Consider the following 27,354-nt stretch of genomic DNA (forward strand, 5'->3'; position numbering starts at 1 on the left):
TTTACCGCTTTCGGATACATACAACCAGACAATGCTGAAAAATAATTTCTCATGTATATAAAACATTCAACAAAAGACGGTTTCTTATATGTAAATTTAGATTTGTGAATATAAAATTTTGCTAAAATAAGATTTATCAAATAAAATTGCGTATAGATATTTTTATCAAAATTAAAATACACCAAATAATACATGTTTCCAAAATATGGAGAAGTCTGGATAAATGTGGACTATAATAAATTGTGACAATCTACCCTAGAATTGCTTTGTGTATGGACAATGCCAGAATAAATGGACTAATGTTTTTCTTGAATCATCACAAAAACTGCACTTAACTCTTTGACTGCCAGACGTTTTCAGAAAAGGGATGACGTGGGTGCCAGCCGATTTAAGCATTTTGACTGATCTTTCAAGGTCCACAGAAAATTATGTGTTTGGACTATGGAAACACACATACTAGAAAGATTGGACTCTCATCTTTCATCAGAAAAAAAAGTTTGTTTCTACCTTATTCCGTTTTTCAGTAATCAACAATAGAAAATGGTTAGTTTCACCAAATGCTCTGTTTTGAAACAAAATACGGAGAAATCAAGCTTTTTGTGAAACGATATTATTTCATGCACTCTAATGAATTTGACACCTTTTTTTTCCATGAATGATGCCACAAACACCTAAACAGTGCTTTACTTCTGTAATACACCACCACCAACAATGAAAAAATGTTTTTTGAAAGCAAAATACGTTTATTTACATTCAACAGTGTAACAATTTGACAAAACAATTTGGCAAACTATTTACAAATGTGTGCAACTGTGGTACTATTTACAATTGTGTGGATGTTTCAAATACAGTTTTTCTTTTTGTAACACTCCCCTGCGTGCAAGGGGACGCAGCAGGATTTGCACAACAGATTAGTTTCACTGCGATTGCAGACGCTACACTTCTTTGCTGGCTTTTTTTTCCGGGGAATATAAGTATATACTGCAGTGTGTGATTGACCATGTTGCCATCAAGTCTACTCTCAGGATCATAATACGGTGACGTTACAGTGGTGTTACGTCTGGCTTCCTCATGTCCTTCAGTTCCTATACCAGGTGGTAAGAGATGTTCTGATCCATCTTATCCGCTCCATTCATGGTGGCATCGTAGTCCATAGCCAGTGTCTTCTCCGTGATCAGACTGTACTCACTCCTCCGATGAATATGCATTGGACTCGGGGCACTCGTCGTCATCCGATTGAACGTCCGCCTTGTGCAGAAGTGCTCGGTTGTGCTCCGCGTTACCCAGCGTTAGCATCGCTAGCCGGTGAGGCTTTATGACGTGACCATAGCCGCCGCGTCAACGCTTCCAACTTCGGCGTCAACCTCGGAGTCACCATCATCATCATCGTCGTCATCAATGTGCTCTTTAGCACTGGTTGATGCTTCTCTTCTTTGAAAAAAACGATCAAGCGTGAGCTGCTTGCCACCGGTCGCCATTTTCGCTTTCTCAGCCATTGTCCCCTCAACACTCTAGCTCCGCCTCACGTCTTCTACTACTGACGCCTACCGATCTTGTCCAAAGAGAGTCATCGCTGCCATCTAGGGGCCAAAAATAGTCATTATGCTAACTAGATCTGCTTGATACTTTCAGCACAGCTGGCCAAGGCTTTCCTCCACCCGTTTCCCCCCCCCAAAAAAAAACAACTCGGTGAACGTCTTTTAACGTCTTTGGCGCTCCTCCGTAGGATTTCACTAAACGTTATTTAACGTTTTTGGCAGTCAAAGAGTTAACTTCAAGGTCTTTCTTAAATTTCAGCAGATACATGTTCGTTGGGTAAAATCTATGCACCATTTTAAATTAAATGAAACTTTGTTTGTAATGAAAAATGTATGTGGCAAAAGCCAAACCTTTTCCCAATTTATATTATTAACATATGAAGACCAATACGAAATTGCAGAGGGTGTGGAGACAATGTCTCGTTGAAAAAAAATAAGCAAATTAAGCTGTTCTTATTCTTACAGTTGCCTGTAAAACAAAATTTTCCAATATAAATTTCAATAACATCCAACATTCAATACATAGGTTGAGTGTCTCTTCCAAAGGACGTTCAGTAAAGTGCAACAATACCTGGTGGAATGGCATCAAACACAATTGAAAAGTCTTTCGGAGTGACCGGGAAATCATAGCGAGCCCAAAATTCAGAATAAGTATAAAGTTGTCCATTTTGGTTAAACAGTTGACTCAACAACAAAATATCATTGTCAAAGCACCTCTGTAGAAAGATTGACCTATGTTTATACAGTATGTGTTTATTGGTCCATATGAAAAATGTATGAGGAGTAAAGTTGTGTTTGTACATTAAGTTCCAGGCTAGTAGCATTTGTTTATGCAATAAGGACAGCTTAAAGTAAACTTTGTCAGCGTTGTAGATGCATAATAAAAAAAAATTCAGCCCGCACTCCCAATCAATTCAGCCACAAAGATGAACGGATAATGTCACACGCAGCTCATATTAGGGGTTATTGCAAAAGAGTGAAGACATTTAATATTTTCAATTTGATGTTTTACTGTTTATTAATTTACTTATAGGCATATCAATGTGATATAATCATGAGTGTTTAATAGAATACAGTGGAATAATGATTTTGTGAACTTTATTTTATCCTCTCACCCTCAAAGCTATTGAAGATAGGAATGTGCATGATGTTAGTTAGAGCCTTTTGGCATTGGAGTCTAAAAGTCTGGGGTTAGATCCTAATTGCATTTGTTCCCCCAGTCAAGAAGGGGAACTGTATGTAAATGTCTGTTTACTAATAAGATTACACCTTTGGCCAACCTGGAATCAACATGTCTGTATGTAAACGTCTGCTTACTAACAACATTACACATTTGTTCACTAGGAGATGACATGTCTGCCCTTTGTTCAATCAAGAGCCAGGAGGAGGAACCTTTTATCTTTTTTGTATAAATGAGTCGATGTTCTGTAAATTGTCACACACTTGGGGGGATCCACGTTGCATTCTGATGTGGTTGTCCTGACTGTGTCTTTAGAGGCCTCTAAATAAATTCTTGCAAGAAAACTTCTTCATCAGATCCTGAATACAATTATTTTGGACACGCAAAGATTACACTTAAAATAGTAATCAAAATATTCCTTCAAAATGGTGACCCCGACGTGATTTCTTGAGACGTTTTTTCAACAGCTGGGATTGATCCTGAACACCGGATTTCTAAAGCGCAAAAATATTAACGAGGTGAGTGGACATTTTATCCACGTAGAGAAATTCTGGTTGTTTAGGATCAATACGGTTGCATTTCGTCTGTGCTAAGTTGTATTTGGGATCTGTGAACAAGTTAGGGGGGTTGTAGTAATATTTCTTACGGTGGGACGGAAAGTCCTCGATTTTGAAAATTACTACGACATTGAACCATGCATGGGAGTTTTTTCCGCGTGGAATAGGTTGTGTTTTTATTTTTTCGTATGAATAAGCCGTCAGTATATAAGATACTGGGAGTGCGGAGTGGATTAGCCGCCTGTGTGGTAACAAGGTGTGTGCTGTGTGGAATTTCTAAACCGAGGGACATAATTCCTCGGTGTGTGTGTGTTGTGTTAAATAAAAAGCCGGGAAAATATTAAGACGCGCATAGAAATGCCCCGTGTTTACGGAAGTGACGTCAAGTCGAAGCGCTTCGCCGTTTTAAACGGCATAAGACATTGAGTACCACGGAGGAATAGGCTGTTTCTGTTGTTGTGGTGTTATAAGCAGCTAGTGGTGATCGCACTATGTGTTGCGGATGTGTGTTGTGAAATAAGCAGCTCGCGTTGATCACGCGTAGTGTTTGCTGAGCTAAACGCCCGTATGTCGCGTAGTTCGCTACGGTGCGTGGATTGATATAAAAGGAAGCCTGCCGTTTTTTCGGTTCAGAGCTGTGTGATATAGCCGCCCGTGAAGATCCAGGATATATTTGTTGAAGTCGCGCAAAAGGTATTTAATATCTGTTTCGTTTTCGTCTTGTTTGTGTTTGTCTGAAAAAAAAAAAGAAAAAAAAATTTTTTTGGGGGGGATTAATGAGAATACTTTTGATCTGTTATATCGTAGTATAATAAGTGAGACGTCACTGACTTTATAAATATTAAAAACGACTAATTACTACATATTATGGACGGAAAAATTCGAACGTAACTAAGGAGGTTCGATTTGCATAAACTTCCGGTCGAGAGTCAGAATTGGTTGCTAAGCGAACAGTGAGTTCATGATGCTGGACGCATTTCCACCACAGCGTCAACGTAAGTATGAAACTCTTTTAAATGTATGAATGCGCACAAATTGTGATAGTGGTTGGTTCTCACCGTTGTAAAATGTGGTGTGTTTGTGGAATTTGATTGTGTAAACAGCGCCAGACGCTGATTACCTCCGTGAAAAACACTTCTATAAGTTTCTTCGAATGGAAGAAAAGTTAGACGGTGTGGGGTCGTGAGCCAAATGTTGGTTTGTGCTAGAATGTTAGCGTTGGATAGCTCTGTGAAAGTTGCGCGGATGGCGGTGTTAAGTGATTTTGAGAATGAGGAAACTGATGCTAAGCTAGCGGCTCTGCCAGCGTACGAGTTTTGCGCAGGAGATGAGTTTTTGGTAAGATGCTACCGTGCAAATCTGTTTTTAAGGCTAAGGATGAGTTAGCTGCGGGCAGCCGCATCTGTTAAGAAATTGGAACATAAATTGGATGAAGTGTTGACTGTGAAAGATGACCCGCGGGGAAAATTTGAACCAAGCGAGAGCTCTTGGCTTAGAAATGAATTGTTGAGTGTACGCGTTTGTTTGTTAAGCTCCATGGTGTGTTGTGGTCACGCGGTTTTTCGTTGGTTGTCTTACAATGTGCGCGACGTGTCTGTGTCGCAGCCGTAATGTTGCGATGGATTGTGCGCGAATAAGTCGACATTTGAGCTATAAGTACGTGGTGAAGTTATTATTAGACGAATAAACGGTGTATTTTACAAATGAGTGCACACTTCAGAGAGGTTTGTGTTCGTCTGTGGTTCAACAACTGAGACGCCACTGAATTAAGTTGAGGAGTTTGTGTTGTGTGAGTGTTGAGCCCAGTTGGTGAAATGTTTGGAGCATGTGTGGATTGTGTGATTTTTTCCTTGTTTGTGTGCCTGCAGGGAGTTTGTGACTGTTTGTGTGACTCTGACAATGGGAAAGGTGTGTTGTGTGATGTTCTAGCGAGATTTTAGAAATCAAAATGGCCGTTTGGTCTGTTTCTCCTCACTGCCTTTGTGGAGATGAGAAAAGTGCAGAAGTTAAGTGAATGGAAGTGTAAGTTTGTTTGAGACAGTGATTTTTAAGTGTAGGAAAGAAAGAAAAGACGGGTGGAAAGTAATTTTTTCCCTCCAAAATCCTTTGTCCTCAAAAAAGGGTGAAAAAGAATGGTAAGCAGGAAATCTGCATATTTTGAAAGTAGGGGAGAATTCTGCCTTTGTCTGTGACAATTTTTAAAGCTCTTCCCCCCACGCTTGATTAGGGACTAAAGGTCTGTGAGGATGGGGGCCGTGAGCTGCTGTTTTAAGAAGGTGGTGATTTGTACTGTTGTCTGTTAAAATTAAATTAAACTAAATAAAAAGGACAGGGGGTGTGATAAGTTTAGTCCTCTCTCCCATTGTCTCCACTTGGGAGACTTGTAGTCTGTTGTGTGTGTGAATAGCAGGGGTCTTCTAATGCTAATCTGTTAAAATCAAATTGGTCCTGTTATGCGGAAGGATATAGAGGTCTAGGTGTTAACTACAGGCCACTATCATATTATTTTTAAAATCAGATCTGTTTTTTTTTTTATATATAGTTGAATAAGTAATAAAACCAAATTTTAATTGAAATAGACTTTTCATTTTATATTTCCCCTGCATCTCTGATAACTTATTCGTAGGTGTGAAAATGATTTAACCTTTGTCTTTATCTGAGTCCCATTCTAGAAGTCTGGAAAGGACTTCCATCCAAGTGGCCAGGGTGACTGACAGCTGTCACATTTTCTTAAATTTGAGGTAACACGTAATGAAGATGTCTATGGTAGACATATGCGTAAATATAGTACTACTACTTGCTATAGTGTAGTGATCAAATTCAAATAAAACCACAAAATAAATAAATGAATAAATTAAAAATAGTTTGAAAAACAAAAGATTTTGGGGGAATTTTTTATTTATTTTTTCTTGGAAATTGTATGACAACAAGCAGTGTTCTCTTGCTATGATCTCATCTCCCTCTGTCTGTTCCGAGTGTATAAATGTTTCAAGCAGGTTCAATCTTTGACTGAAAGGTGTTTCACTTGGGTGACTCAACCAAAAAGTGCTGGAAATGGAATGAACAGCATTCTCCTGCTATGCTTGATGTTCAGAGTGGACGGCGAACTGAACAATGGTCACTTTCGGGGGGGAAGTGACCACACGGACTGCGAAAAGGATGGTACACTGTAAATCCGCTCGTCCTGTGACTGTTCAATGACTCTTATGCATTGTTTGAGCATAATGTCCAGCAACTTTTTGAGCAGACAGGATTATCATCGATTCTGCCATGATGAACTTTTCCTGAGAACTCCAGTACACAAAGCCCAGTGCCTGCTTTGAACTTTGCCCTGCATAAACTGCTATCGACAAGGACAGGAAGGAATATGAACTCCGGTTGTGGACTCAAAGTTCTGGAATCATCTGAGTTTGGTGCCTAAGGTCGTATGTTGTATTCTGTTTGTAGACATTTGCACTCTGTACTATGTCAGAAAGGAGATGTGATCTATAGCAACGCAGTTTCGGAAATTGAGAACAGCTTATGTGAATTAGGGTAGTATAAAATTTATTTTAATCTTTAAATACTATATTTTCCGTTGTTTGATGCTTGTTGAATTTGGCCTTCTATTTTTTTCCATTTCTCTTTTATAACTTTGGCTTCTCAGAGTGGACTCAGATATGGAACACTTAGGCCGAATTTGCTGGTTAAATTTTTAATTTTGATTAAGCTCAACAGCACTGATCTTTGGATTCCACGGGGAATGCACAAAGGCAAAGTTCCCTGCTGTGTTTTTACAAGCCCCCACTACTCTGTAGAAGAGGTGAGGTTAGGTAGCATTTTAAGAATACTTTTTGGTTGGTTTAAAGTAGGGATTTTGTTTTGTTTTTCTGATTATAACTCGTTCCTTTTACTAGTTAAGATGGCAGATATTTGGAAGATTTGTGACCTGCAATAGATTAATGGGGTTGTTTTAAAAAAAAAAAACATTCTTCTCTTCCTGACCCTAAAAGTCCTCCGCTGCAGTATCTTAATTTACATCTGCTTGAGTTGTTTTTCTCACTTTAAGTTACCTGAACAGGATTCAAATTTACATTACAAACTCTTGCCTCAAAGGCTTTTGTTTTTATGGCTCATGGCTAGCTCAGCTGGAGATCTTTTTATAGTTCTGGTGTTGGCCAAATTGTCACAATTTGGTTGTTTTTTAATCTACAGGACACAAGGTGTCTGTTTTTCCTCTTTGAAGCAGCAATTTGGAAGCGGCTGCAGTTTTCACATTCAGGTCTGAAATGATCAAAATTGATCTTTATCAGATGGGGGAATGATTGGTCTGTCTGAGTTTGTTGAAAAGGAAGTCTGATGTGAGAATGATTGGTCTGTCTGATGTGAGAATGACTGGTCTGTCTGTGTATCAAAAGGAAGTCTGATGTGAGAATGAAGTTTGGTGTGAGGAATTTACAGGCAAAGAATGGAGCGGAGAATTGGAGGTTTTGACCATGGGAGGAAAAGTAAGTTCTACAAAGATGACAAAAGACAACCCTTATAGCAGAAATACGGTAAGTATGTTCCATCTCAGAAACGATTGAAAAGTATAATTTCTAGAGCCCATGGAATATGCCATTTAGGTGTGGAAGGAACATTGACACACCTGGGTGACATTTTTTCATGAGACAAGTTGTTAAAAATGAACTGCAGTGTTTATTTAAGGTATAAGTATAAATCTCTTCTCAGACTGTTCATGACCCGGCCGGACATGAATAGTTCTGAGTTAAGATGATGTTGTTTTTAAATGATTTACACTGCTATAATAAGAAACCAGCATTAAAAATACAGAAATTTGATGTACGACAAAGAGCACATTTATGCTAAAATCTACAACAGTAAATATCATGGTAAAATATTTGATTAATCATTATCTACCATCATAAGGGTTTCCTAGGATGATTGGATCAGACAAACCCACTTGAAAAAACAAAACTTCATAAGATATAGAAAAGGCATTGAGATTAAAACATATTTGATTTAGTATATTATCTCTGATCTCAAGGACATTAAAGAAAAATAGAAATATTAAACAATTGGCCTCATAAAGTTTCAATGGCAACAAGACTTTCATTATTATGCCATTGAATGTACAAATGCCATTAAACGGATTCTGTTTGAATGCCACAACAAAAATAACTTTTTCCGTCTCCAACAGCATGTTTCAGGACCTACAGAACTTAAACAATTAACATTTGCTAAAAAATTACCAGGTGCTCTTTTCAAAGTAAAGAATGAAGACTATGTATGTTATGAGTGACTAAATGAAAATGATTTTGCACACAGATTGGTTTGCTGATCATAATGGTGGGGGCCACATCCACCACATGTGAGCCAAGAGGTCCCAGCCTCATCAAATCACATCAATTGACTCCGACTGAGGGGGTTGACTAAGCTGCTGATCTGCGTCCACACCAATTGGAGCCATCTAACGGATCCCACCACACCCGGTTCCAGTGTCTACCTGAGAAGCTGCCCAAGGACACGGAGGAAACAAGATTCATTGGAGTGCCTTTTCCCTGGGTACGGATTGACACAGTTGGAAAAGCTGATCAAGTGTCAATCTGCTGTTTGAAAGGGGGAAATCACTCAAATCCCCTTTTCATCAATTCACAAGGATAGAGTCACACTGGGAATGAAGTCCCGTGACCTTTCCTGCGATCTCTGGCAGTGAGCCAGGGTTCGGAAAGAGGCTGACAAACGCCTCTTCTTAAAAAATTTTGACCAACTGTCGAACGCACTTTTCATTCAACAAGACCTTCATCAGGAGATGGCTTCGAGGGACGGACACATCTGCTAGTGCGTCGTGACACTTAACCACATCACATAGTGTTATGCCTCACATTTATTATGCCCCTTCCACTGATTTTTTTAATGAATCAAACTGAATTTTGACTGCTAAGCCCCTCTATCTATTTCTCTCTCTCTCTCTCTCTCTCTCTCTCTCTCGCTCTCTCTCTCTCTCTCTCACCTGCTATTCTTATTTCTAAACTCCACACATAAACATTGCTTCATTTTTGCGACGATCAAGATTCGCGCTGGACTTTCTCTCTAGACTATTGTGGGATTAAATGTCCGGTTTTTGAATTTATAGAAGTTCAATGGTAGGACTGAAGACATTTAATATTTTCAATTTGATGTTTTACTGTTTATTAATTTACTTATAGGCATATCAATGTGATATAATCATGAGTGTTTAATAGAATACAGTGGAATAATGATTTTGTGAACTTTATTTTATCCTCTCACCCTCAAAGCTATTGAAGATAGGAATGTGCATGATGTTAGTTAGAGCCTTTTGGCATTGGAGTCTAAAAGTCTGGGGTTAGATCCTAATTGCATTTGTTCCCCCAGTCAAGAAGGGGAACTGTATGTAAATGTCTGTTTACTAATAAGATTACACCTTTGGCCAACCTGGAATCAACATGTCTGTATGTAAACGTCTGCTTACTAACAACATTACACATTTGTTCACTAGGAGATGACATGTCTGCCCTTTGTTCAATCAAGAGCCGGGAGGAGGAACCTTTTATCTTTTTTGTATAAATGAGTCGATGTTCTGTAAATTGTCACACACTTGGGGGGATCCACGTTGCATTCTGATGTGGTTGTCCTGACTGTGTCTTTAGAGGCCTCTAAATAAATTCTTGCAAGAAAACTTCTTCATCAGATCCTGAATACAATTATTTTGGACACGCAAAGATTACACTTAAAATAGTAATCAAAATATTCCTTCAAGAGGAAAGAATGTTTTTCATTGTTTATACATTCGTATCTCAGACGAGTTAGTCATCAGTACAGTACTGCAATTACAAGTGTTTTTAAATGTAAATGTTTTTTAAAAACAAACAATTTTAACATTTAGGCTTCTGCAGGGTGACTGTTCACGCCTGCAATACTTAAAGAGAAGTCAATCCAAAAATGTTCTTTGTTTGTGCCCCCACTGCCAACAGTTTTGCAGAGTTAAGCAGTAACATCCACACATTTTTATCCATCTCAGGGGGCGGCCATTTTGCCACTTGCTGTCGAGTGTCGACTGAAAATAACATCACAGTTTCTCAGGGCTCAGGTAAAGACACACGTCATTGGAAGAAGTAAAGCCACCGGCGGCCATCTTACATTGCCATTCACTAAGGCCGGCTAACTTGCATACATTGATTTATCCACGGCGTCTTCACGTTTTTTTCTGTCTCCATGGCGAAAATGCCAACGTGTATGACATACAGTTGTACTTGCACCAATAAGTCTGGGAGAAGCGCTACATTTACTCTTATAAGTTATCTCTCTGGGTGCTACCCAAAGATTTGACTGAATCACGTCAGAGCAATCAACAATTAAGTGAAAGCAAAGCCCATCAGGAAAGTTTGTTGCTAAATATAAACCTGACGTATGTGAGTCACAATTCATGATGAGATAATATACTCTAAATGATTGATACAAACAATGAAGTACGCATTTTATGAGGCTCTCATTACTTCATACATGCGGAAAAACGCACACTAGTGTTTTCAGTGGAAAAAAATAAGTTGTCAGTGAAAGTGGAAACGTAAGATGTCTGCCCCACCACCTTAGCCATGATAAGCTAGCTATTGACAGTGTGTTCATATAAGTCCGGGAGTAAAATGGTTCAAAACAGGTGAGCTGTGATTGGTCATTACCCGAGCAACTGTGATGTCATTTTCAGTCGACAACGCCCCCTGGGATGGATAAAAATAGGTTGATTTTGCTGCTTAACTGATATTCCACAAACGCAACATTAATCTGAATACTGTGTTTAGACTAACAGGGGCACGAAGAACATATTGTAAATAAAATAAATGAATATATAGTACATATACTGTCATGTATTGCACGATTAAAATGCAAAGGATAAATATTACAATAATCAAAAGACAAGACAGTGTACAGAATTAGATTCTTGCAAATAGTGTTATTTATTTACATGAAAAGCTGTAAGTCAAATGTGGAGGAATAAAAGCAGGAAGAAAAAAAGACCAAAATGTGGTCAAGTATTCCACCAAAAATGTTCTTCCAATATAGACATGTTTATTTTATTGAAAATACAAAAAAATAATAATACCAATAATAATTAGCATTTGGAATCAACGAACTACAATGTCATATTATCTTGTTTTGATGAATGTAGCCGTCACGTAAACACATTTGACTTCAAGTGGGACTTAAGACTTTAGTTAGGCACTGTTGCACTGGGGCCATTCTGAGTGGGGAAACTAACTGCCTTGCTCCAAATGACCCACACCAGGTATCGTTAGTGTCACTCTTATTAGTGTGGTAGCCCCAAATATATATATTTTTTAAAGAGACATTCATATTCCTGCATTGGAATCCAATTTTTGCCAGATTCAAATTCATAGCCCATTTACTTGGAGGATTCAGGGACAAGATGTTTGAGTGCGCCTCCCACCAGGTGGAGGCTTCCAGTGATAAGGACGTGGATCTCTTCAGCATCGCACAGTGGAGCAGCTTTAGCAATCACGCTGGGTTTCAACGCCATCACTTTTTTGGAAGGGTCCACTAGCACTGGATCCCTACCCTGTGTGATCCACTGAAGGGCGCTGAAAATGCAGGGAAACACCAGCGTGTCCGCTTTCTCCTTGGGGACCAACGACAAGCTGTCCGAAATGAGTAGTGGGGTGCCACTAGTGTTCCCCGCACTGTTGTGCAGACGCCAGCTTCTCTCGTTATCCAAGCAGCGAGTCAGCATGTGCTCCACTGACACGTTGAAGTTCTGTTGGTCTGAGAAGCAGAGGGAGGACAGATGATCCAACGACAGATAGAAAGTTCCTTACAATGTCCAGTCTCGCTGATGGAACGGTGGTGTAGGTTAACTAACCAACAAACTACATTAGAAAGCAGCCAACAAAAACAAAGCAGTTGTGGGTGTAGGGAAACTTTAAAAGTGGGGCATATTAAGGTTTTGCTAATCTCAAGACTTCACATTATATGCAGTGCCTTGGATGTTTTTTGGAATGTTTCTCCCAAGTTGTTCCTTTCAACAGTGCTTTCAACTCTGGATGCCTATTATGGATATGTGCGCTTGCTAAGATGCATCAACAAATGACAGTAAAGAATATCCTATAAGATTAGCTGAATGCTACTTGGGTTGCCTTAAATATGTGTCATGTCACTGACTTACATAAGATGAAATGTACGGTAATTCTTAACTACAACTCCTAATACCCCTTACGTCAGTGGTCCCCAACCTTTTCTGTACCACGGACCGGTTTAATGTCTGACAATATTTTCACGGCCCAATCTAAAGGTTTAGCTGATAAAAACAAAATAAAATGACAAGAAAAAAACGTTGGTATTTTCTCTATAATAATAATGAACGTAAATCTACTGTGTAATCATGTGCAACTTTATTAACGGTGTCCGTAACGTCGCACCAACAACAGAGTTGTCAAGTGAGACGGATGCAACAGACAGAATCCGGCCACTTTTCAAAATAAAACATAATTTTCTAAAAAAATAATGCAATTTTTTTCTTTCGGTACCAAATGACCCACGGCCCGGTACAAAATGACCCACGGCCCGGTGGTTGGGGACCACTGCCTTACGTAACCACGTTCAATTCTGTTCTCATCGTGTCTTCAACAATGACTAAAAATACTATTTGATTAAAGATTTCAGCTTTTATTTTCAACAGAAGAGACTGGACACGTATTTTCTAAACCTTGGATTTAAAATGGGGAGGGTACAGTTATGTTGTCTGGCTCGCTCGTCCTTAAAAAAAAAAAAAAAATGGTTGGTGACTCCCAGAACAGTTACAATGGTGCCTTGAGATTCAAGATTAATTCAGTCCGTGATCATGCCCGTATCTCAAAAACACACACACACAAAAAAAAAAGAACATTTCATTTAAATGAGTGGAAAGACAATTAATCAGTCTCAAGGGTGCATATAAACGGTGCGCTGGTACGCATGAGCACTGGAAATTGAGTTAAAGTTGTGCTGCAGTTCAAGTCTGTCATCACACTTTTAATAATAATGCAGCTTAGTCATTTAGCTTAGCGGCAGTCAGGCTAGCCTCAATTTTAAGTCAAGTCAGCCGCAACGATTGCTTCTGAGGGCCAACTTCAAACAAAAGCTAAGTAAGGAATTGATATAGCATAGGTGTCAAACTCCTGTCCTGGAGGGCCGCAGTCCTGCAGGTTTTGGATGTTTCCGTTCTCCAACACAGCTGATATATAATCAGCTCATCAGCAAGCTCTGCATAAGCCTGATAACGATTCTGCTGATTGGAATTGCCTTGTGTTGGAAGAGGGAAACCTCCAAAACCTGCAGGACTGCGGCCCTCTAGGACCTGAGTTTGACACCTATGATGTACAGCATTATTTGGTTTGCTTCTATTTTGAAGTTGACCCTCGCAAAATGTTGCTTAGTAGCCACAGTTGTGCGCCAGCCATAATCTTGCCTAGGGCACCACAATGGACTGAGCAGGAAGGCCACCAACAAGACAGTTATTTCCGTGCCAATGCACCGCGGCTTTGACGGTCCATCAATACATGTTCTTAGGCGAAAGTGGTCCGTGGTGGAAAAATAAAAATAAAAAAGGGGGACATTGGTCAGCTGCCCTTAGAGAACTGTGCTAAGATAGCTGACCACAGGGACCCATACCGCAAGTTCAAGCTTAATTTTTTTGTACAAGCTATGTGACACATTGTGTTAAATATATTTTTTGTTTTGTTTATTAAAACTTTAAATTGTATTATTTTAATAAGCTGCCAATGTGTAGCCCTGGTATAATTATGCCGTTATAATTAGGAAATTAAAGACTGAAAAAAGGTTTATTCAGTTATATTAAAAGGACATCCACACATAACAATAAACCTTGGCCAGATATGCCGTAAGTTTCTAGGTTTAGCCATGAGGTTGGTGGGTCTGTTGCTGCACCGTTTGTGTTTGGATTATAGCATTGCAACAAAGATGCTAATTAGCATTCGTATTCAACTAGCAGACTGAAACTCAAGGCTAATATAAACTCAAGGCTAATATATGTGGTTGTTTTAAATACACAAAGTGTAATTCACTTAGTTTTATTTTTAGTTTGATAGTAAATTTCAACTGTGAGTGGAAATAAAGAGTTTGAAGCATCTTTTTTTGAAGAATTGTTTACTATTTGACAAAGTACTGTTGCTCATTGCTTATAGAGTTGAGTGGATGACCACGACAGCACTCGTATCATTTCAGTGGACTTTTTTATCATTCTGTTCAATTGTTTTATCTGAAATAAAATATTTACAGAAAATAATACCAGAGTAAAATATTATTCAAACACTCACACACCTCTGTACATTATTGAAAAACATTGTAAACGATTTGCCGGAGTGCAAAAGCACCTTTTCCGCCAACGAAGATGCTGTAGGACTGAATGATCTCACCTGCATTGCAAGAAGTGATGGTCTCGGTGATGTTCGGACAAAACACAGCAAAATCAAAATGGCATGGCTGAAACAACAGAAAAACAAACTTATAAACCAGGTGTTTCTATTAAAATTGAATCTACAGTAATACTTTCCAAATTCGGAGGAACTAAATTAGCAAACTTATTGTGTAATCGTCTAAGTATGTAATCATTAGTCAGCTGAGAGCCAAAGAGATTCTGAGGGGAGTCATTGGAATATTATTGTATGCAGTGTGTCCGTTACGCGTGACACAAAATAGTCTGTACTATTCACACACACACACACACACACACACACACACACACTCTATCTATAAAAAAATATATATATATTTTTTCTTTTTAAGTTGCCTGTTTATATTAAGTGAAATCCATAAGCCTGATTTTGTAAATAAAAATAATTGTTAAATCAAAATAGGTTGTCTTTAAAATGTTACCTTTTAAAGGTATTAATTGTACATGAAAAATTATGAAGTTAGACACATTCATTATAGACAAAATATCTTTTTACTGCTTATATTTGATGGCTAAATGAGTTAAGTATCCCTTTAAAAATGCACTCCCAATTAAAGAGGATGTCAACCCAAAAATTATCTTTACAATATGTCGTAATTAGCATTCTAAGTAATATTGTGTATTTTAATATTTGTAAGTGTCATTCAAATGTCAAAATTAACATCTATTTATATCAGAAAGTTGCTACAGACTACTCACCGCAAGAAGTTTAATCATGGCTGCACAGTCTCTCTCTCCAGTGGCATTAAACAGCAAGATTCTTGCAACAGGTCCACTGCAACACATGTCAAGGTTTTGCATTACAAATGCTTTCTGGACATGTGCCGGCCGGGATAATGGCGCTAAATATGAGCAACTAGAAAACACCAGAACGGATGAGTCTGACCAAAGCTTAAGCTAGCCCAGGGGTGGGCAAACTTTTTGACTTGCGGGCCACAATGGGTTTGAAATTTTGACAGATGGGCCGGACCAGGAGCATTTGGACCTCATAGCACAGTAAAAACACACAGATAAATGTACAACCCAATTTACTTGTAGTGTGCACTTAGGACTGCGTTTTTCAAATGTGCAAATTCCACATATTTAAAACAGCTTTTCCAATAGCTTAATTTTTATTGTTTTAGCTCAACTTTTGCTGTGTTTTTATGCTTTGTAAAGTGACCTTGGGTGTTCTGAAAGGTGCTGTTTTTAAATGAAAATTATTATTATTATTATTATTATTATTATTATAAAATAGCCCTAATCCAGGTAGTACGTTTGCCTCAGTGAATATGCAAGATGCGGCATTTACACACTATTTGGCAAAGTGGGAGGAGAAATTTAAATAGATTATAATAGCACATACACTGTGATCTGTCAAACCTGGTGACTGCATCTATTATTAATAGATTTCAATTCAAGGCGTAAAGTTAAAGATTTTTTTTCCATTGGCCCACCCATTTTTAACCCGGGCCCACAGTGCGTGTGACACATGCGGCTGCATGATAGCCGCTGCTGCCTGTCACGCGCTGAGGACAAAGCGCGTACATCCAATCCATCTCTGACCACTTTTCCATCTCCGTGGGGGACGCATAGCACACGGTGTTTGTGCAGCAGCTCAAAAAGAAGCCAAAAGCCAACGAGGAAACGCTCATAGAAGTGCTCGACACACGCCCCGGGGATGTCTTCACCAATATCAACAGTCTCCTGCATGCGCGCTCCTCACCTCACCCATGACAACATGTAGAAAGACTATCTTCAGCTGTCAAAAGGATCAAAACACGCAACAGTGCCACAATGTTGACTGATAGACTGAACTCTTTGTCCCTGCTTTCTTTCAAAAAAGAATTGACAGATTCTCTGGACTATCAGGACATTATTGCTGTATTCAACACAAAACCCTGCCGTCTCCTGCTGTAAATATCCAAATCCAGGAAGAATTGTATCTTATGAATCAGTTATCTTGAGTTAAGCTTACTGCCATCCTCCCGTTTATTTTTATAAATTGCAAACGTTGTTATGAATGTGCCCTGCGTATCTTTCTGTGCGTAAAAGAGCAATTTCCGTGCGTAAACGAGCTTATCAGTGAGACCCCGACCCAGTGATCATATTTTCCGGGTGTGTAGAAGTTACACAGGAGTGACTCTGGTGTAAAACATAATCTGCACAGGAGTCTGAGGGAAGTGGATCCCAACACCAGTCATCCACTGCTCGTACTGCTGCAGCTGGAGAGCGCGTTCTCCAGCTGTACCCGTCACTCACAGCAGTCCTTCACTTTACGTGAGACCGCGCCAGCGATTATATTTTCTGCGCCCTCGTAATTAAAGAAGCGAAATAACGCCATAAAAAGTGTGTGTTAAGAGCGGCAACTTAATCGCTGTCCTTGGTATCCGCGGTAAAGCACTATTAGGGACGTGAGGGGAATCTTTTTTTTTGCATATTTTCTCTGGCCCACCCATTTTTGACCCATCCCCTGAGGGAGCGGTGAGCAGCAGCAGCGCTCGGGAATCATGTGGTGATCTAACCTCCCAATTCCAACCCTTAATGCTGAGTGTCAAGCAGAGTGGCAATCGGTCCCATTTTTATAGTCTTTGGTATGACCCGGCCGGGAATTGATCCCACGACCTCCCAGTCTCAGGGCGGACACTCTAACCACTCTCCACTGAGCTGAAAAAAAAAAGAAGAAGATTTTGAATTTTTTTCTAGCCTTATTGGATAAGTTCGGCGGGCCGGATTGAAACGCATAACGGGCCGTATTTGGCCCGCGGGCCGGGGTTTTCCCATGTCTGAGCTAGCCTCTCAAAGGTGAGGAAATTACTTAACGTGTGTTGCTCTATTTATTTCTTACAGTTCAAAGCACATTGTAAAAAGCATGTGTCTTCTGCTCAGAAGGTGAATGCAGTCAGAGCAGTTAATAAAACAGTTAAAATTATGGTTTGGGCTCATGGTAAAATATTAGTCAGGCTACAATCACACACAAAAAAAAAAACGCTTTTTAGCATTACTGTATTAATTATTGTTGCTTATATTTATCCTCTGTCAATTTGGATTTCTGAGACTGATGCTCACCTTGTGTTTGCTTCTTGCTGGGCTGCAGTCTCTCTGAACCAATTTACACAGGCCTGCATACTACGCATGGTGTGAGCACCATCCAAGAAGTATGTGACTGCGCCATGTTTAATCGTTTGATTTCTTCCGGCCCACTCAGTATCCGCCAGTCCTGACATCACAGGAAGAAAAACAGAAATCAGTGGATTCGGTCACATTCATTTGGCTGTTTGTCCTCTCATTGAACGAGCACGGACAACTGATATCACATGATTCTATATTGTGTTTAAAAATAAAATAGATTGTTTTTTACCCAAGTGCTTCAAAGGAGATAATTTTAGAGCTGTCATTTTAATACCGTGATATTGATCTTACCGTCAGAGAATCTAATACCAGCCCATGCCTAGTGGGGTTCCTTGCCCGATTTGAAAATTGTATTCTTCTAAATTGCAGTGTTGATTTGAATTTGATTCATTGTTCAGCCCTAGATTGGGAGCCAGAACAGTATTACTTGTTTCTATTTGGGGGGAAATACAAATGAATCAAATACAGTCATCTTTTATGGTTTGAAAATATATCAACAGAGATGCTACTTTTTTAAAAGCTGTACCTTTCTTCATGCTGGGCGAGGGCGTGAAGGGAGTTGCTTCAGGTATACTTGAGGTCTCAACAAAGGTAGACAAAAACTTTTCATCTGTTAAAAAAAACAAACAGCCTTGAGTCTTTACAATTTATTAAAAGCGTACATTTCTACATGGTGTGTGGATTTCAAGCCTCCCACCCTTTACCTGGTCGACATCTCCTTTGCAACCAAGTGTGACTCAGCTGCAGGGCCAGTGAAGCATTGGACCACTGGTGCTGTCCTGCCAAGCCCAATTTTAAAGATCCACAGTTTGCCTGATAGTCCTCAAAGTCCGGACACACCCACAGAGGACACTACAACAACGGGTCAGGTGGAGTCAGTCACACAAAATTAATTTAAAAGGAGACATATCGTGCATTATTTACACAATTTAAAACGGTTTCCAAGTGTCTAAATTAAAAGTTATAACATTTGCTTTCCATTGTATGCCATCCATAAAAAGGTTTATCAAATGGATGGCTGCTTACTAGTGGTGTGCCCCCCCCCAAAAAAAAAGATTCTCATAAGAATCGCAATTCTCATTTAGTACAATTCAAAATCGATTTTAAATGTCCCAAAATCAATTTAATTTGAATTATTTTATACTGTCTTCCCTTTGAGTGCTGTTCATGTTGTACCCGATTTGGCCACTTAGGGGCAGTGTGGTTCCACGCGGTCTGATACACTGTTAAGTTGTAGATAAAAGTGCCGCAAGTGACGCACTAATTAGCATTAGCGAGTCAGACTGGAGTAGTTCATTACTTTACCCTGAACATGTATAAATTGAAGCAAAAATCATTGTCAATCAAATCATTGTGAATAGAAAAATTGTTCGAATCGAAAATCGATTCTGAATCGAATCGCACACCCAAAAATCGGAATCAAATCGTGAGACATTCAAAGATTCCCACCCCTACTGCTTACGTTGATCTTTTTGGCCCTGTCCCTCAGCACGTCCATTGCCTCTTCTGCCTGTTTTACTGTGAAAGCAGGGACTCCTGGCTAAAAAAGAAAAGTAGACAGAACATGCAGATGAGGAAAGGCAGAGGAGATAAAGCAAACATATTGTTGCATGACAGGCACACTTAAGACTCAATATTTGGTATTCTTGAGGCACTACTAACTGGAGTAAATCATGCAATTTTGTTAAGCCTAAAAAGAACATTACAGCCCCACCGTGGCAGCTTTTCGTGTCACATAAACAATAAGGAAGCCCTTCATAGTTAACTAGGGATGCACGATAATAATCGGCAATTATCAACCAATTTGACATCATACAGTCTACAGATCAACCAGATAGTAAAGAAATCCACCGATAATAATAGACATGCCACATTGGTCCATCTGTTGTGGTTCAAGTTGTGCCCAACTCCTTAATCCCTCCCTCTCCTATGGTAGTGTTGCACATTTGTGGCGTCATAATGCGCGCAACCTCGTGTTCAGAGAAGATGCATCATGGCGCCATGACAGTCGCCAGTGTGGGCTTTTCTTTACTCCCCAAAATGTTAGCCTCGCAGTTTTTTGTTGTAATTTTGATAACATGACTGTTTTGTTTTGACAAACTCAAAATGAGTTACTGGTTGTCTTTGAAGCTGAGATATCAAAAAAATTCAGCTTCTTGGTGCTTTACACATTGCTTCAATGTATTTAGACTTATAATAGGATAATAGCAATAAGAGTACCCACAACGGCTCTGCGTCTCTCACCGTGGGCGACTCCAGAGTGGAAGAGAGTCCGGCCCCTCTTAAGAGGACTGCTACCGGAGCCGAGAGCCCACCAAGTTAATAAAACGCTGGGGAAAACTCTGCAGTATCGTACAGTAATTGCATGTGTGATCCCAACACTGACCTTAAAAATGCCCCCCTTTTGCCATGCAATCTTCTTTATTGTGTCTCCAAGAATCTGCGTGTGATCTATCCCCAGAGAAGAGATGCCACATACCCATGGCCTCCTGTGGAGGTGCAGAGTCAAGTAAAGAGGAAAATATTACAACATCAGTAACTGAAATGTCCAAAACTGGTCTTTGTCCATCATTTAGTTATAGAGCATTTCATTATTACAGGGGAAATAGTTTATTTGACCTTATAATGTTGGTGCAGTCATATGCACCACCAATCCCAACTTCGATCACAGCCAAATCCACCTGAATAAAAGACCGAGATGAAACATCCCTGTAGATCACTGAAGGGATTTCTTCTAAATACAATTCATGCTTCTTGTCTACATATCTTGAACAATGTAGTTTGACAATTAGAGGGGCAAGCTTTTTACTACGGTGATGGGGAGATACAGTATGTGTCAGATCATAATTCAGATCAGGTCCAAGGTCCAAACAATGTAATGTGAATGCCTACCTTCTCCTGAAGGAAGACATGGAAGGCCAAGATGGTGAGGAAGCGGAAGTATGCAGGCATTGTCCCATCATGGGCATCCTAAAATTTAAAAGGAGATGAAATAACTTCAACAAGAAGGACTACGTGACATCAATTACATTATTCATAGTTAAGGCCAGAAGATTTGACCTTTCTGCAGTCCCCCGAAACTGGAGTAAAGTAGCTTTAATTACTAAATGCATTTTTATGAAACCTGTTTGAGTTGAAAGTCTAAGTTTTTATATCAAATAAACAATGTTTGGGTGCAAATGTAAAATCCTAACGAAATCAGTTACTGTTTAAAATGCACAAATGTAAAATCCTAAACAAAATACTTCCTGTTTAAATGCTTTTGGACCTAAGTGTACATAGCCGAATATCACCTTTTTAAGATGTTATTAACAGTGACCATAAATAAGGCTCACACCTCACCCCCCTCTTCAAAGCTACTCCCCAGCCATACCACATGCAACTTGGCATCACATTTGCAAGTGGTTTACTTAAAAATCAAATGTTAGATAGCAAGCAAAAGTACTCCGCAGCAAAGTCAGTTCCATCAGGAAAGAATTTTGAGTCACTTAATGCAAGTAATGTGACCCAACTGCACTGTCACGCGCGGCTCATGTTCATCACGATGTCAAGGGCCTTATTTTGTACGGCACAATCCAACAGGAAACTAACATCACACATCTGACAGGAGACGCATTCAAAACACACCAGAACTTAACATGCAACAGAACACGGTTTACAATAACCGTGATAAATTTTCTAATAATTCAGTAACAAGAGTATGAAGGGAAATTAAATACTGCAATGTGTGTATGACTTGCTTCACAACCCACCTTTGTTTCATCTAGCCGTCCATAAACCTGCCAGAAATATTTAGTAAAGAGGTCTTTTCCAATTGGCCGTCCGTTGATTCGAATCCTCTCTCTTACTTGGACCAAATGTGGGGAACTACGAAAAAACACACACAAACAAAAAAAACTGTTAAAAGGAACCATGACTGTAATGACAAGTTTGCTCTGTATTATTTAGCCACCCTCACCCACACCGTGCTCTCGTCATTCCCCAGACGCATTCAAGAGTTTTGATCATCCCTTTCGGAACGCTACGGAGGCTTACCTTGCTTTCTTTATATGTGTTTCACATTGCTCGGCAGAGAGCCCGACACCATTCTACGTAACTACACACCGAATGCGTTGCGACGTAAATAACAATGGCGGCGTACGTCCACATAAAGTTTCTACAAAATGTATTAAACTGGAAATGATTTTTGAAAAATGAATCTCATAGTTAAATTAGTAACAACCAAATAAATAATATAGTGCAAACTTGTCATGGCAGTTGGGGTTCCTTTTAAATAAAACAGCTAGAAAGCTTTAGAAATGTAAACATACTGCATTACAAATAATAAATGACAAATCAATCTTGTTATTTGTAATGCGCATGCCAATCCACAGAGATGATCTCAAGGCACATTACATATAAGCAAGCATTATACCGATAGAGAAGAGGAAAAACCCTGAAGGAAGAACAATCAAACAGGACCGAGACTACATATTTTTCTGCAAGTTGAGATTTTAAATACATACATTTTCTTTACCTCTCTTGCTATAGTAAAAAAAAAAAAAAAAAACTAAGTGAATACAGATGAAATTGTAGCCATTTCAAATTTTTATCCTCTTTACTAACATATAGCGTGTCTGAAAGTAGTGGTTATAAAGACGTGAACCACAGAAGCAGACGACAAAGAAAAAGATGAAACACAGTACACGACGGTGGAGGGGGGAAAAAAAAGACAAACTCATAGCGGAAAGCAGCCCATGTAATTGATATAATTTCCACCTATAGAGAGGGCCCTAAAAGACAGAAATATCAGTGTATTTTGAATTTTAATAGACTAGTTATACATCTAGGTAGGGGAAAAAGCTGCCACGAAGGGGGCAAAATAACTCAGATCTATTTCACTCAATAGGATTGCAATCGCTGCCATATTAGACATTTTAATGAAACTATGTCAGGTCTTGTATGCAAACAATAATTTTGGTTAATGCTGTACACGTACAATTTATTTTTCAATTTTTAGACTTGATCTCATTATGACCACTTAAACACTATTCTGTGACTCCATACATGAGTTGACTTTTTGCCCAAAGATAATAAGTTAACAGTACAGTACTTTAATTGTCACATGCACAATAGTCATCGCAATTTGTTCACTGATCTCAGCCCAACCTTGAGGAGCAGTGGGTATGACCACTAATACAGTCAACCCCTGCTATTCGCGGGGGATAAGGACCCGGTTGGCGTGTGACTAGCAAAAATGTTTGCATAATTGAAATGCATTGAACATTTTTATTTTATTTTATTCTCCAAACCTCCCAAAAATATTCTAAAATGCTAATAAACATTCAATACACATTTTCTACAAAAAATAGGGGGTGGGGTGATTGCGGTGGGTAATAAACAACCCTAATAAATACTTATTCTTTTTTTTTTTTTCAATCTGCAAATATGCAAATCCATGGGTGTCAAACTGTGTGCATATCATAATCATACACTGAACTTTTACCTGTAAAATCCTGTTCGGAAGCCATAACCTCTCAAAATCTGCTCAGTGAATGCACACGTTGACCCCTGAAACACACACACACAAAAAAGAACACTTGTAAACATCTGTCAAACCCTTCTTATTCACTCAACTACATTCTTATGGCAACAAAAGCTGCAGCTGTAACAAAGTGCTGTATATAAAACGCAAGACAAAAATCAGGTCAATATTTTCTAATTAAAGTATGCAAGAGCGCCCTTTACATTTGTGCTTAGGATACAGGAGGTGCAGAAATGCATCCCTTCTTGTCGCACATGTGTGAAGCTGATAGTAGATGAGAATGAGAAATAAGGCCCTGTTTACACGTAGCCGGGGGTTTTACAAATGGGAGATATTTTTCTGCAGTTTGCCCTGTCATAAACACGTCCGCTGAGATTTTTTTCATTAAAAACAAAGGTTTCCGGCCAAAGTGAAGATTTGCATATTTTCCCGGACCCGCGTTTGTCCGTCGTAAAAATAATTTTTTGTCGTTGCGTTACACATAAATGAAACGCATTCTTCAAGTTGATAAGAAAGAAGAAAAAGCAGGCAGTGTGGATTTGCTTCCCCACCCGGGAGACCATGTTTGTATGTGCGTGTGTTTGGATCAGTGAGTGGGGAGAAAAAAAAAACAACAAAAAAAAAACAACAAAAAAAAAAACATATGTTTACAAAATAAAAGACAAGTGAAGCTTTTTTCAATTTTTTTATTTATCCTCTTTGTTTTCCTCTGTGCTCCGTTTATGATATACTCACTCTAATTGACTGTTTGGCAAGTATTTATTTTTTTTAAGTCTTGTGTGCTCTGACAGTCCGTGCTTGTGTGACAAATGGTGGAAGTGAGGTCAAGAGACGAGCTGTATTTGGCATCCATCTCATTGTCGGCCTAAAACCCAGACGGAAGCGTACTCTGATTGGATAGGATTTGGGGAACTTTTGCCACCTTAAAGTAATTTGTTATGCCATTGTTATGAATGTACTTAAAAACATATTAATGTGGTTAGCTGTGGATGTTTTCTCTTCTACAAACGTGGTGGGGTGAATGTGTACACAATTTTTTTCTACACAGGGAGAAAGAAAATAGCAGTTTTTAAAAATATCCTGCTACGTGTGTAAATGGCCTAAAACTGGCATTTCCAACGACCAGTATTAGGACATCTGGATCATAGATGTGGATGGCTGAAAGATTGAAATTGTAATCTCGCAATCACAGCCTGGATGACGTTACACACGTTAGCTATAAGCCGAGTTTGAAAGTTAACGAGCAACTGCACTTTTCTAACAGTACTTTTCTGCTAGCAAGTGGCATGCATACAAAAAGACTGGTTAGATTCTTCTCACATCTACACCAGGTCAGCTCACCTTGCCCTTTGTTCCTGTGACGTGAATGATGTTTAGGTGGTCCAGTTCCTTCACCTTTGAAAACCACACATAAGATAACCAATGACATAGTAAGTAAGTTTGTAAGTACTGAAGCGATCACATCAAACAATAGCTTTCTTTGTAATGATTAGTCATAGAATGTGACCTTCGGACTATTTGAGTTTAAAACTGTACTGTACTCACGGTGAGGCCAGCCCGTTCCAGGAAGCCTTTCATGGCTTGAAGTTGCAGCTCAGGGTTGCTCCGCTCTCGCCGGACTTGCTCCAGAGAACTGGCGTTTGTCTGTAACGTGTTGAGGGTACAAATGGCATCCTGAAACAAAAGCAGTAAAGCCTTTATAACATATTACTATGGAATTCATCATGCAAGGGCCTCAGTCTTGCTGATGTAATACAATTGTAAATGATTGGAGTATTGATTTACAGATTTAAATCCAGCTGGCATTGCTCATTGGTGAGGCAACACCTTTGTCAACGAACAAAGGTTTTACAAGTACCATTTGATTAAATAACTGATTAAGCAATCAACAAAAACATTAAGCAAAAAAGCTGATGATTTTTTTTAATTTTAAGGGGCAAGGAGTTGGAGATTTCCCAAATGGGACATCGCTGCATTGCGACTCTTTTTCAAGCTTCTCTTTCCATGTAACTTTTTTTTTTTTTTTTACAAACAAAAGCTATAAGTTGAACTGTATTAGTCTTTACACAATCACAATTTTGGAGTTGGCCACTGATCAGCGAGTTTAAAAAACGGTAACCGATCCTATTAGAAGCTAATCAATGCAATGTAAACAACTTGGTTATTTACTGTACAGTTGAGCCCTGCTATTACCCACAAATAGGCAAAATTTGCATATAATTGATGCCCATTGAAATGCATTAGGAAAAAATAACAATTAAACCCTAACAATTCTCCCAAACACGCTGATAAACATTCAATACCCGAAAAATTAGGTCAAAAAAGCCTGTGTGTATGTTAAAGTAGCAGTTGTTTGAAGGTTTACAATTACCATAACATCAGTGCTATTTCACCTTAGCCAGTCAGTGGTGTTTGGCATCATATGTTAGCAACAAGCTAACAGACATCCATTAGACAAAATTACATAGTTTGGTCGAAAATGTTGGTGTTTAAATATATAATGCTTCAATTTCTTTTAAATTTTTGTGTCAGTTTTAAAGTAAACTTTAGCTAGGAGAACTGCACAAGAATCTTTTTACCTCCTCAATGTGAGATTACATAAAAAGTGTCCCTTTTTTTCTTCTCTTTTTTTTTACCGAGATCGCATGCAAACAGGTGCCCAAAAACACTTGCAAAGCTTGTTTTCTAAGTTTAAGTTTGTTTAAGGCAAAAAATTGGGGTGGGGTTGATTATTATTCAACGAATGAGAAATGAATATTAAAACAGAACATTTTTGACTCGACTTCCACTTCAATGCATGTTCCCACTTGATCACTTTTACTTTTACTTTTAAGTGAAATGCTTGAGTTGATACTTCTACTATAAGTATTTTTAAATGGCAATGTCCGTACCTCTACTTGAGTATTGGACATGAATAATTTTGACACCTCTGATCATTGTTTCATGAAACATGAACAAGTTAATATGATAAAATGACATATTTCCCTTTTCCCCACTCTTTCTTTCGTTTCTGGCAGAATTTTGTGAAGCTGCCCGAGAGAATGGCGAAAAGTCAGTCAAAGTAAACAACTGTAACGAAAGTAGCTATGTAAACGGTATTTCATGTTTATTCATATTTTGTTCAATTTATGTTTGTTCAGTTTAATTTATTGCTAGATAGATAGATAGATAGATAGATAGATAGATAGATAGATAGATAGATAGATAGATAGATAGATAGATCGCAATACAGAAAGAAAATATCGATTTAGATTATTTCTCAAAATCGTTCATACGGTCCTATAAACACTCCCTGAACGGTGACAGCGACACGGCTTGCTATGCGAGACGTCAGCAGCATATGACGTTTACTCCAAGTTGAAGGGACGCAATCAAAGTGTCGACCGACTAAACATAATAATAACAACGTTAACGCCAGCTCTTATTATTCAATTCGTAAACAGGATAAGCACGTGTTGCGTTCGCTATCTGCTTGCACTTTGACGTTTGGCTAAGTCACAATCATTCCATGTGGCAGTTAAGTGGAGCCAAAAGATCCGTCCACGCTTCGGATGACACAGGCGCACTAGATTCATACTGAACTAATATGAGGTTCCGCTGACAGGGTCAAATAAGGCCTATTCGGAGTGTACTCCTGTCAGCCATGCTAACGACTGACAGGAAACTTTGATGCGGCTCTAAAGTGTCGATTAAAACTTGGCAGACTAGCTAGCCAGGGAGAGCTAGCAAGCGGCGTGCCGCGGAAGGTTCGTATGGACAGCGCTCACCTGGTACTCCATTCCCGGAATATGAGGAGCAGTCTTCGTGCTGTAGTGTTGGACTGGAAATCCCGCCAACCTGCACGACCAGACTTGCCGTCTGAGCTTTGCCGCTAACCCACACGGCTTCCACACGCGCGACATGCAGACCATTATTGGACGCTGAGCTGTCAAGGGAAGTCGGCACCAAATATGGTGTGGGGGGCGTGACGTGTTTGCTGA

At 39.1% G+C, this 27,354-nt stretch overlaps 1 protein-coding gene across 2 annotated transcripts; it reads right to left on the reverse strand.

Annotated features, from left to right (window-relative positions):
• Positions 1-11,206: 11,206 nt before the first annotated feature.
• On the reverse strand, positions 11,207-27,317 carry fpgs (folylpolyglutamate synthase). Of its 2 annotated transcripts, none has more exons than XM_077542969.1 (15): positions 27,142-27,317; positions 24,920-25,048; positions 24,716-24,769; positions 23,336-23,400; positions 21,603-21,717; positions 20,743-20,820; positions 20,470-20,531; positions 20,237-20,339; positions 19,313-19,390; positions 18,555-18,702; positions 18,377-18,460; positions 17,788-17,938; positions 15,439-15,514; positions 14,702-14,768; positions 11,207-12,053 (listed from the first exon to the last, which is right to left on the reverse strand). In XM_077542969.1, the coding sequence occupies exons 1-15, from the start codon at positions 27,283-27,285 to the stop codon at positions 11,677-11,679; spliced, it is 1,731 nt and encodes a 576-aa protein (XP_077399095.1). In that variant the 5' UTR covers positions 27,286-27,317; the 3' UTR covers positions 11,207-11,676. The 2 variants fall into 2 exon arrangements, with proteins under 2 accessions (XP_077399095.1, XP_077399096.1); XM_077542970.1 differs by having other exon boundaries at positions 24,920-25,018; positions 27,142-27,311.
• Positions 27,318-27,354: the final 37 nt, after the last annotated feature.

This window comes from Vanacampus margaritifer, chromosome 14 (genome assembly GCF_051991255.1).
Source record: "Vanacampus margaritifer isolate UIUO_Vmar chromosome 14, RoL_Vmar_1.0, whole genome shotgun sequence".
Classification (NCBI taxonomy): domain Eukaryota; kingdom Metazoa; phylum Chordata; class Actinopteri; order Syngnathiformes; family Syngnathidae; genus Vanacampus; species Vanacampus margaritifer.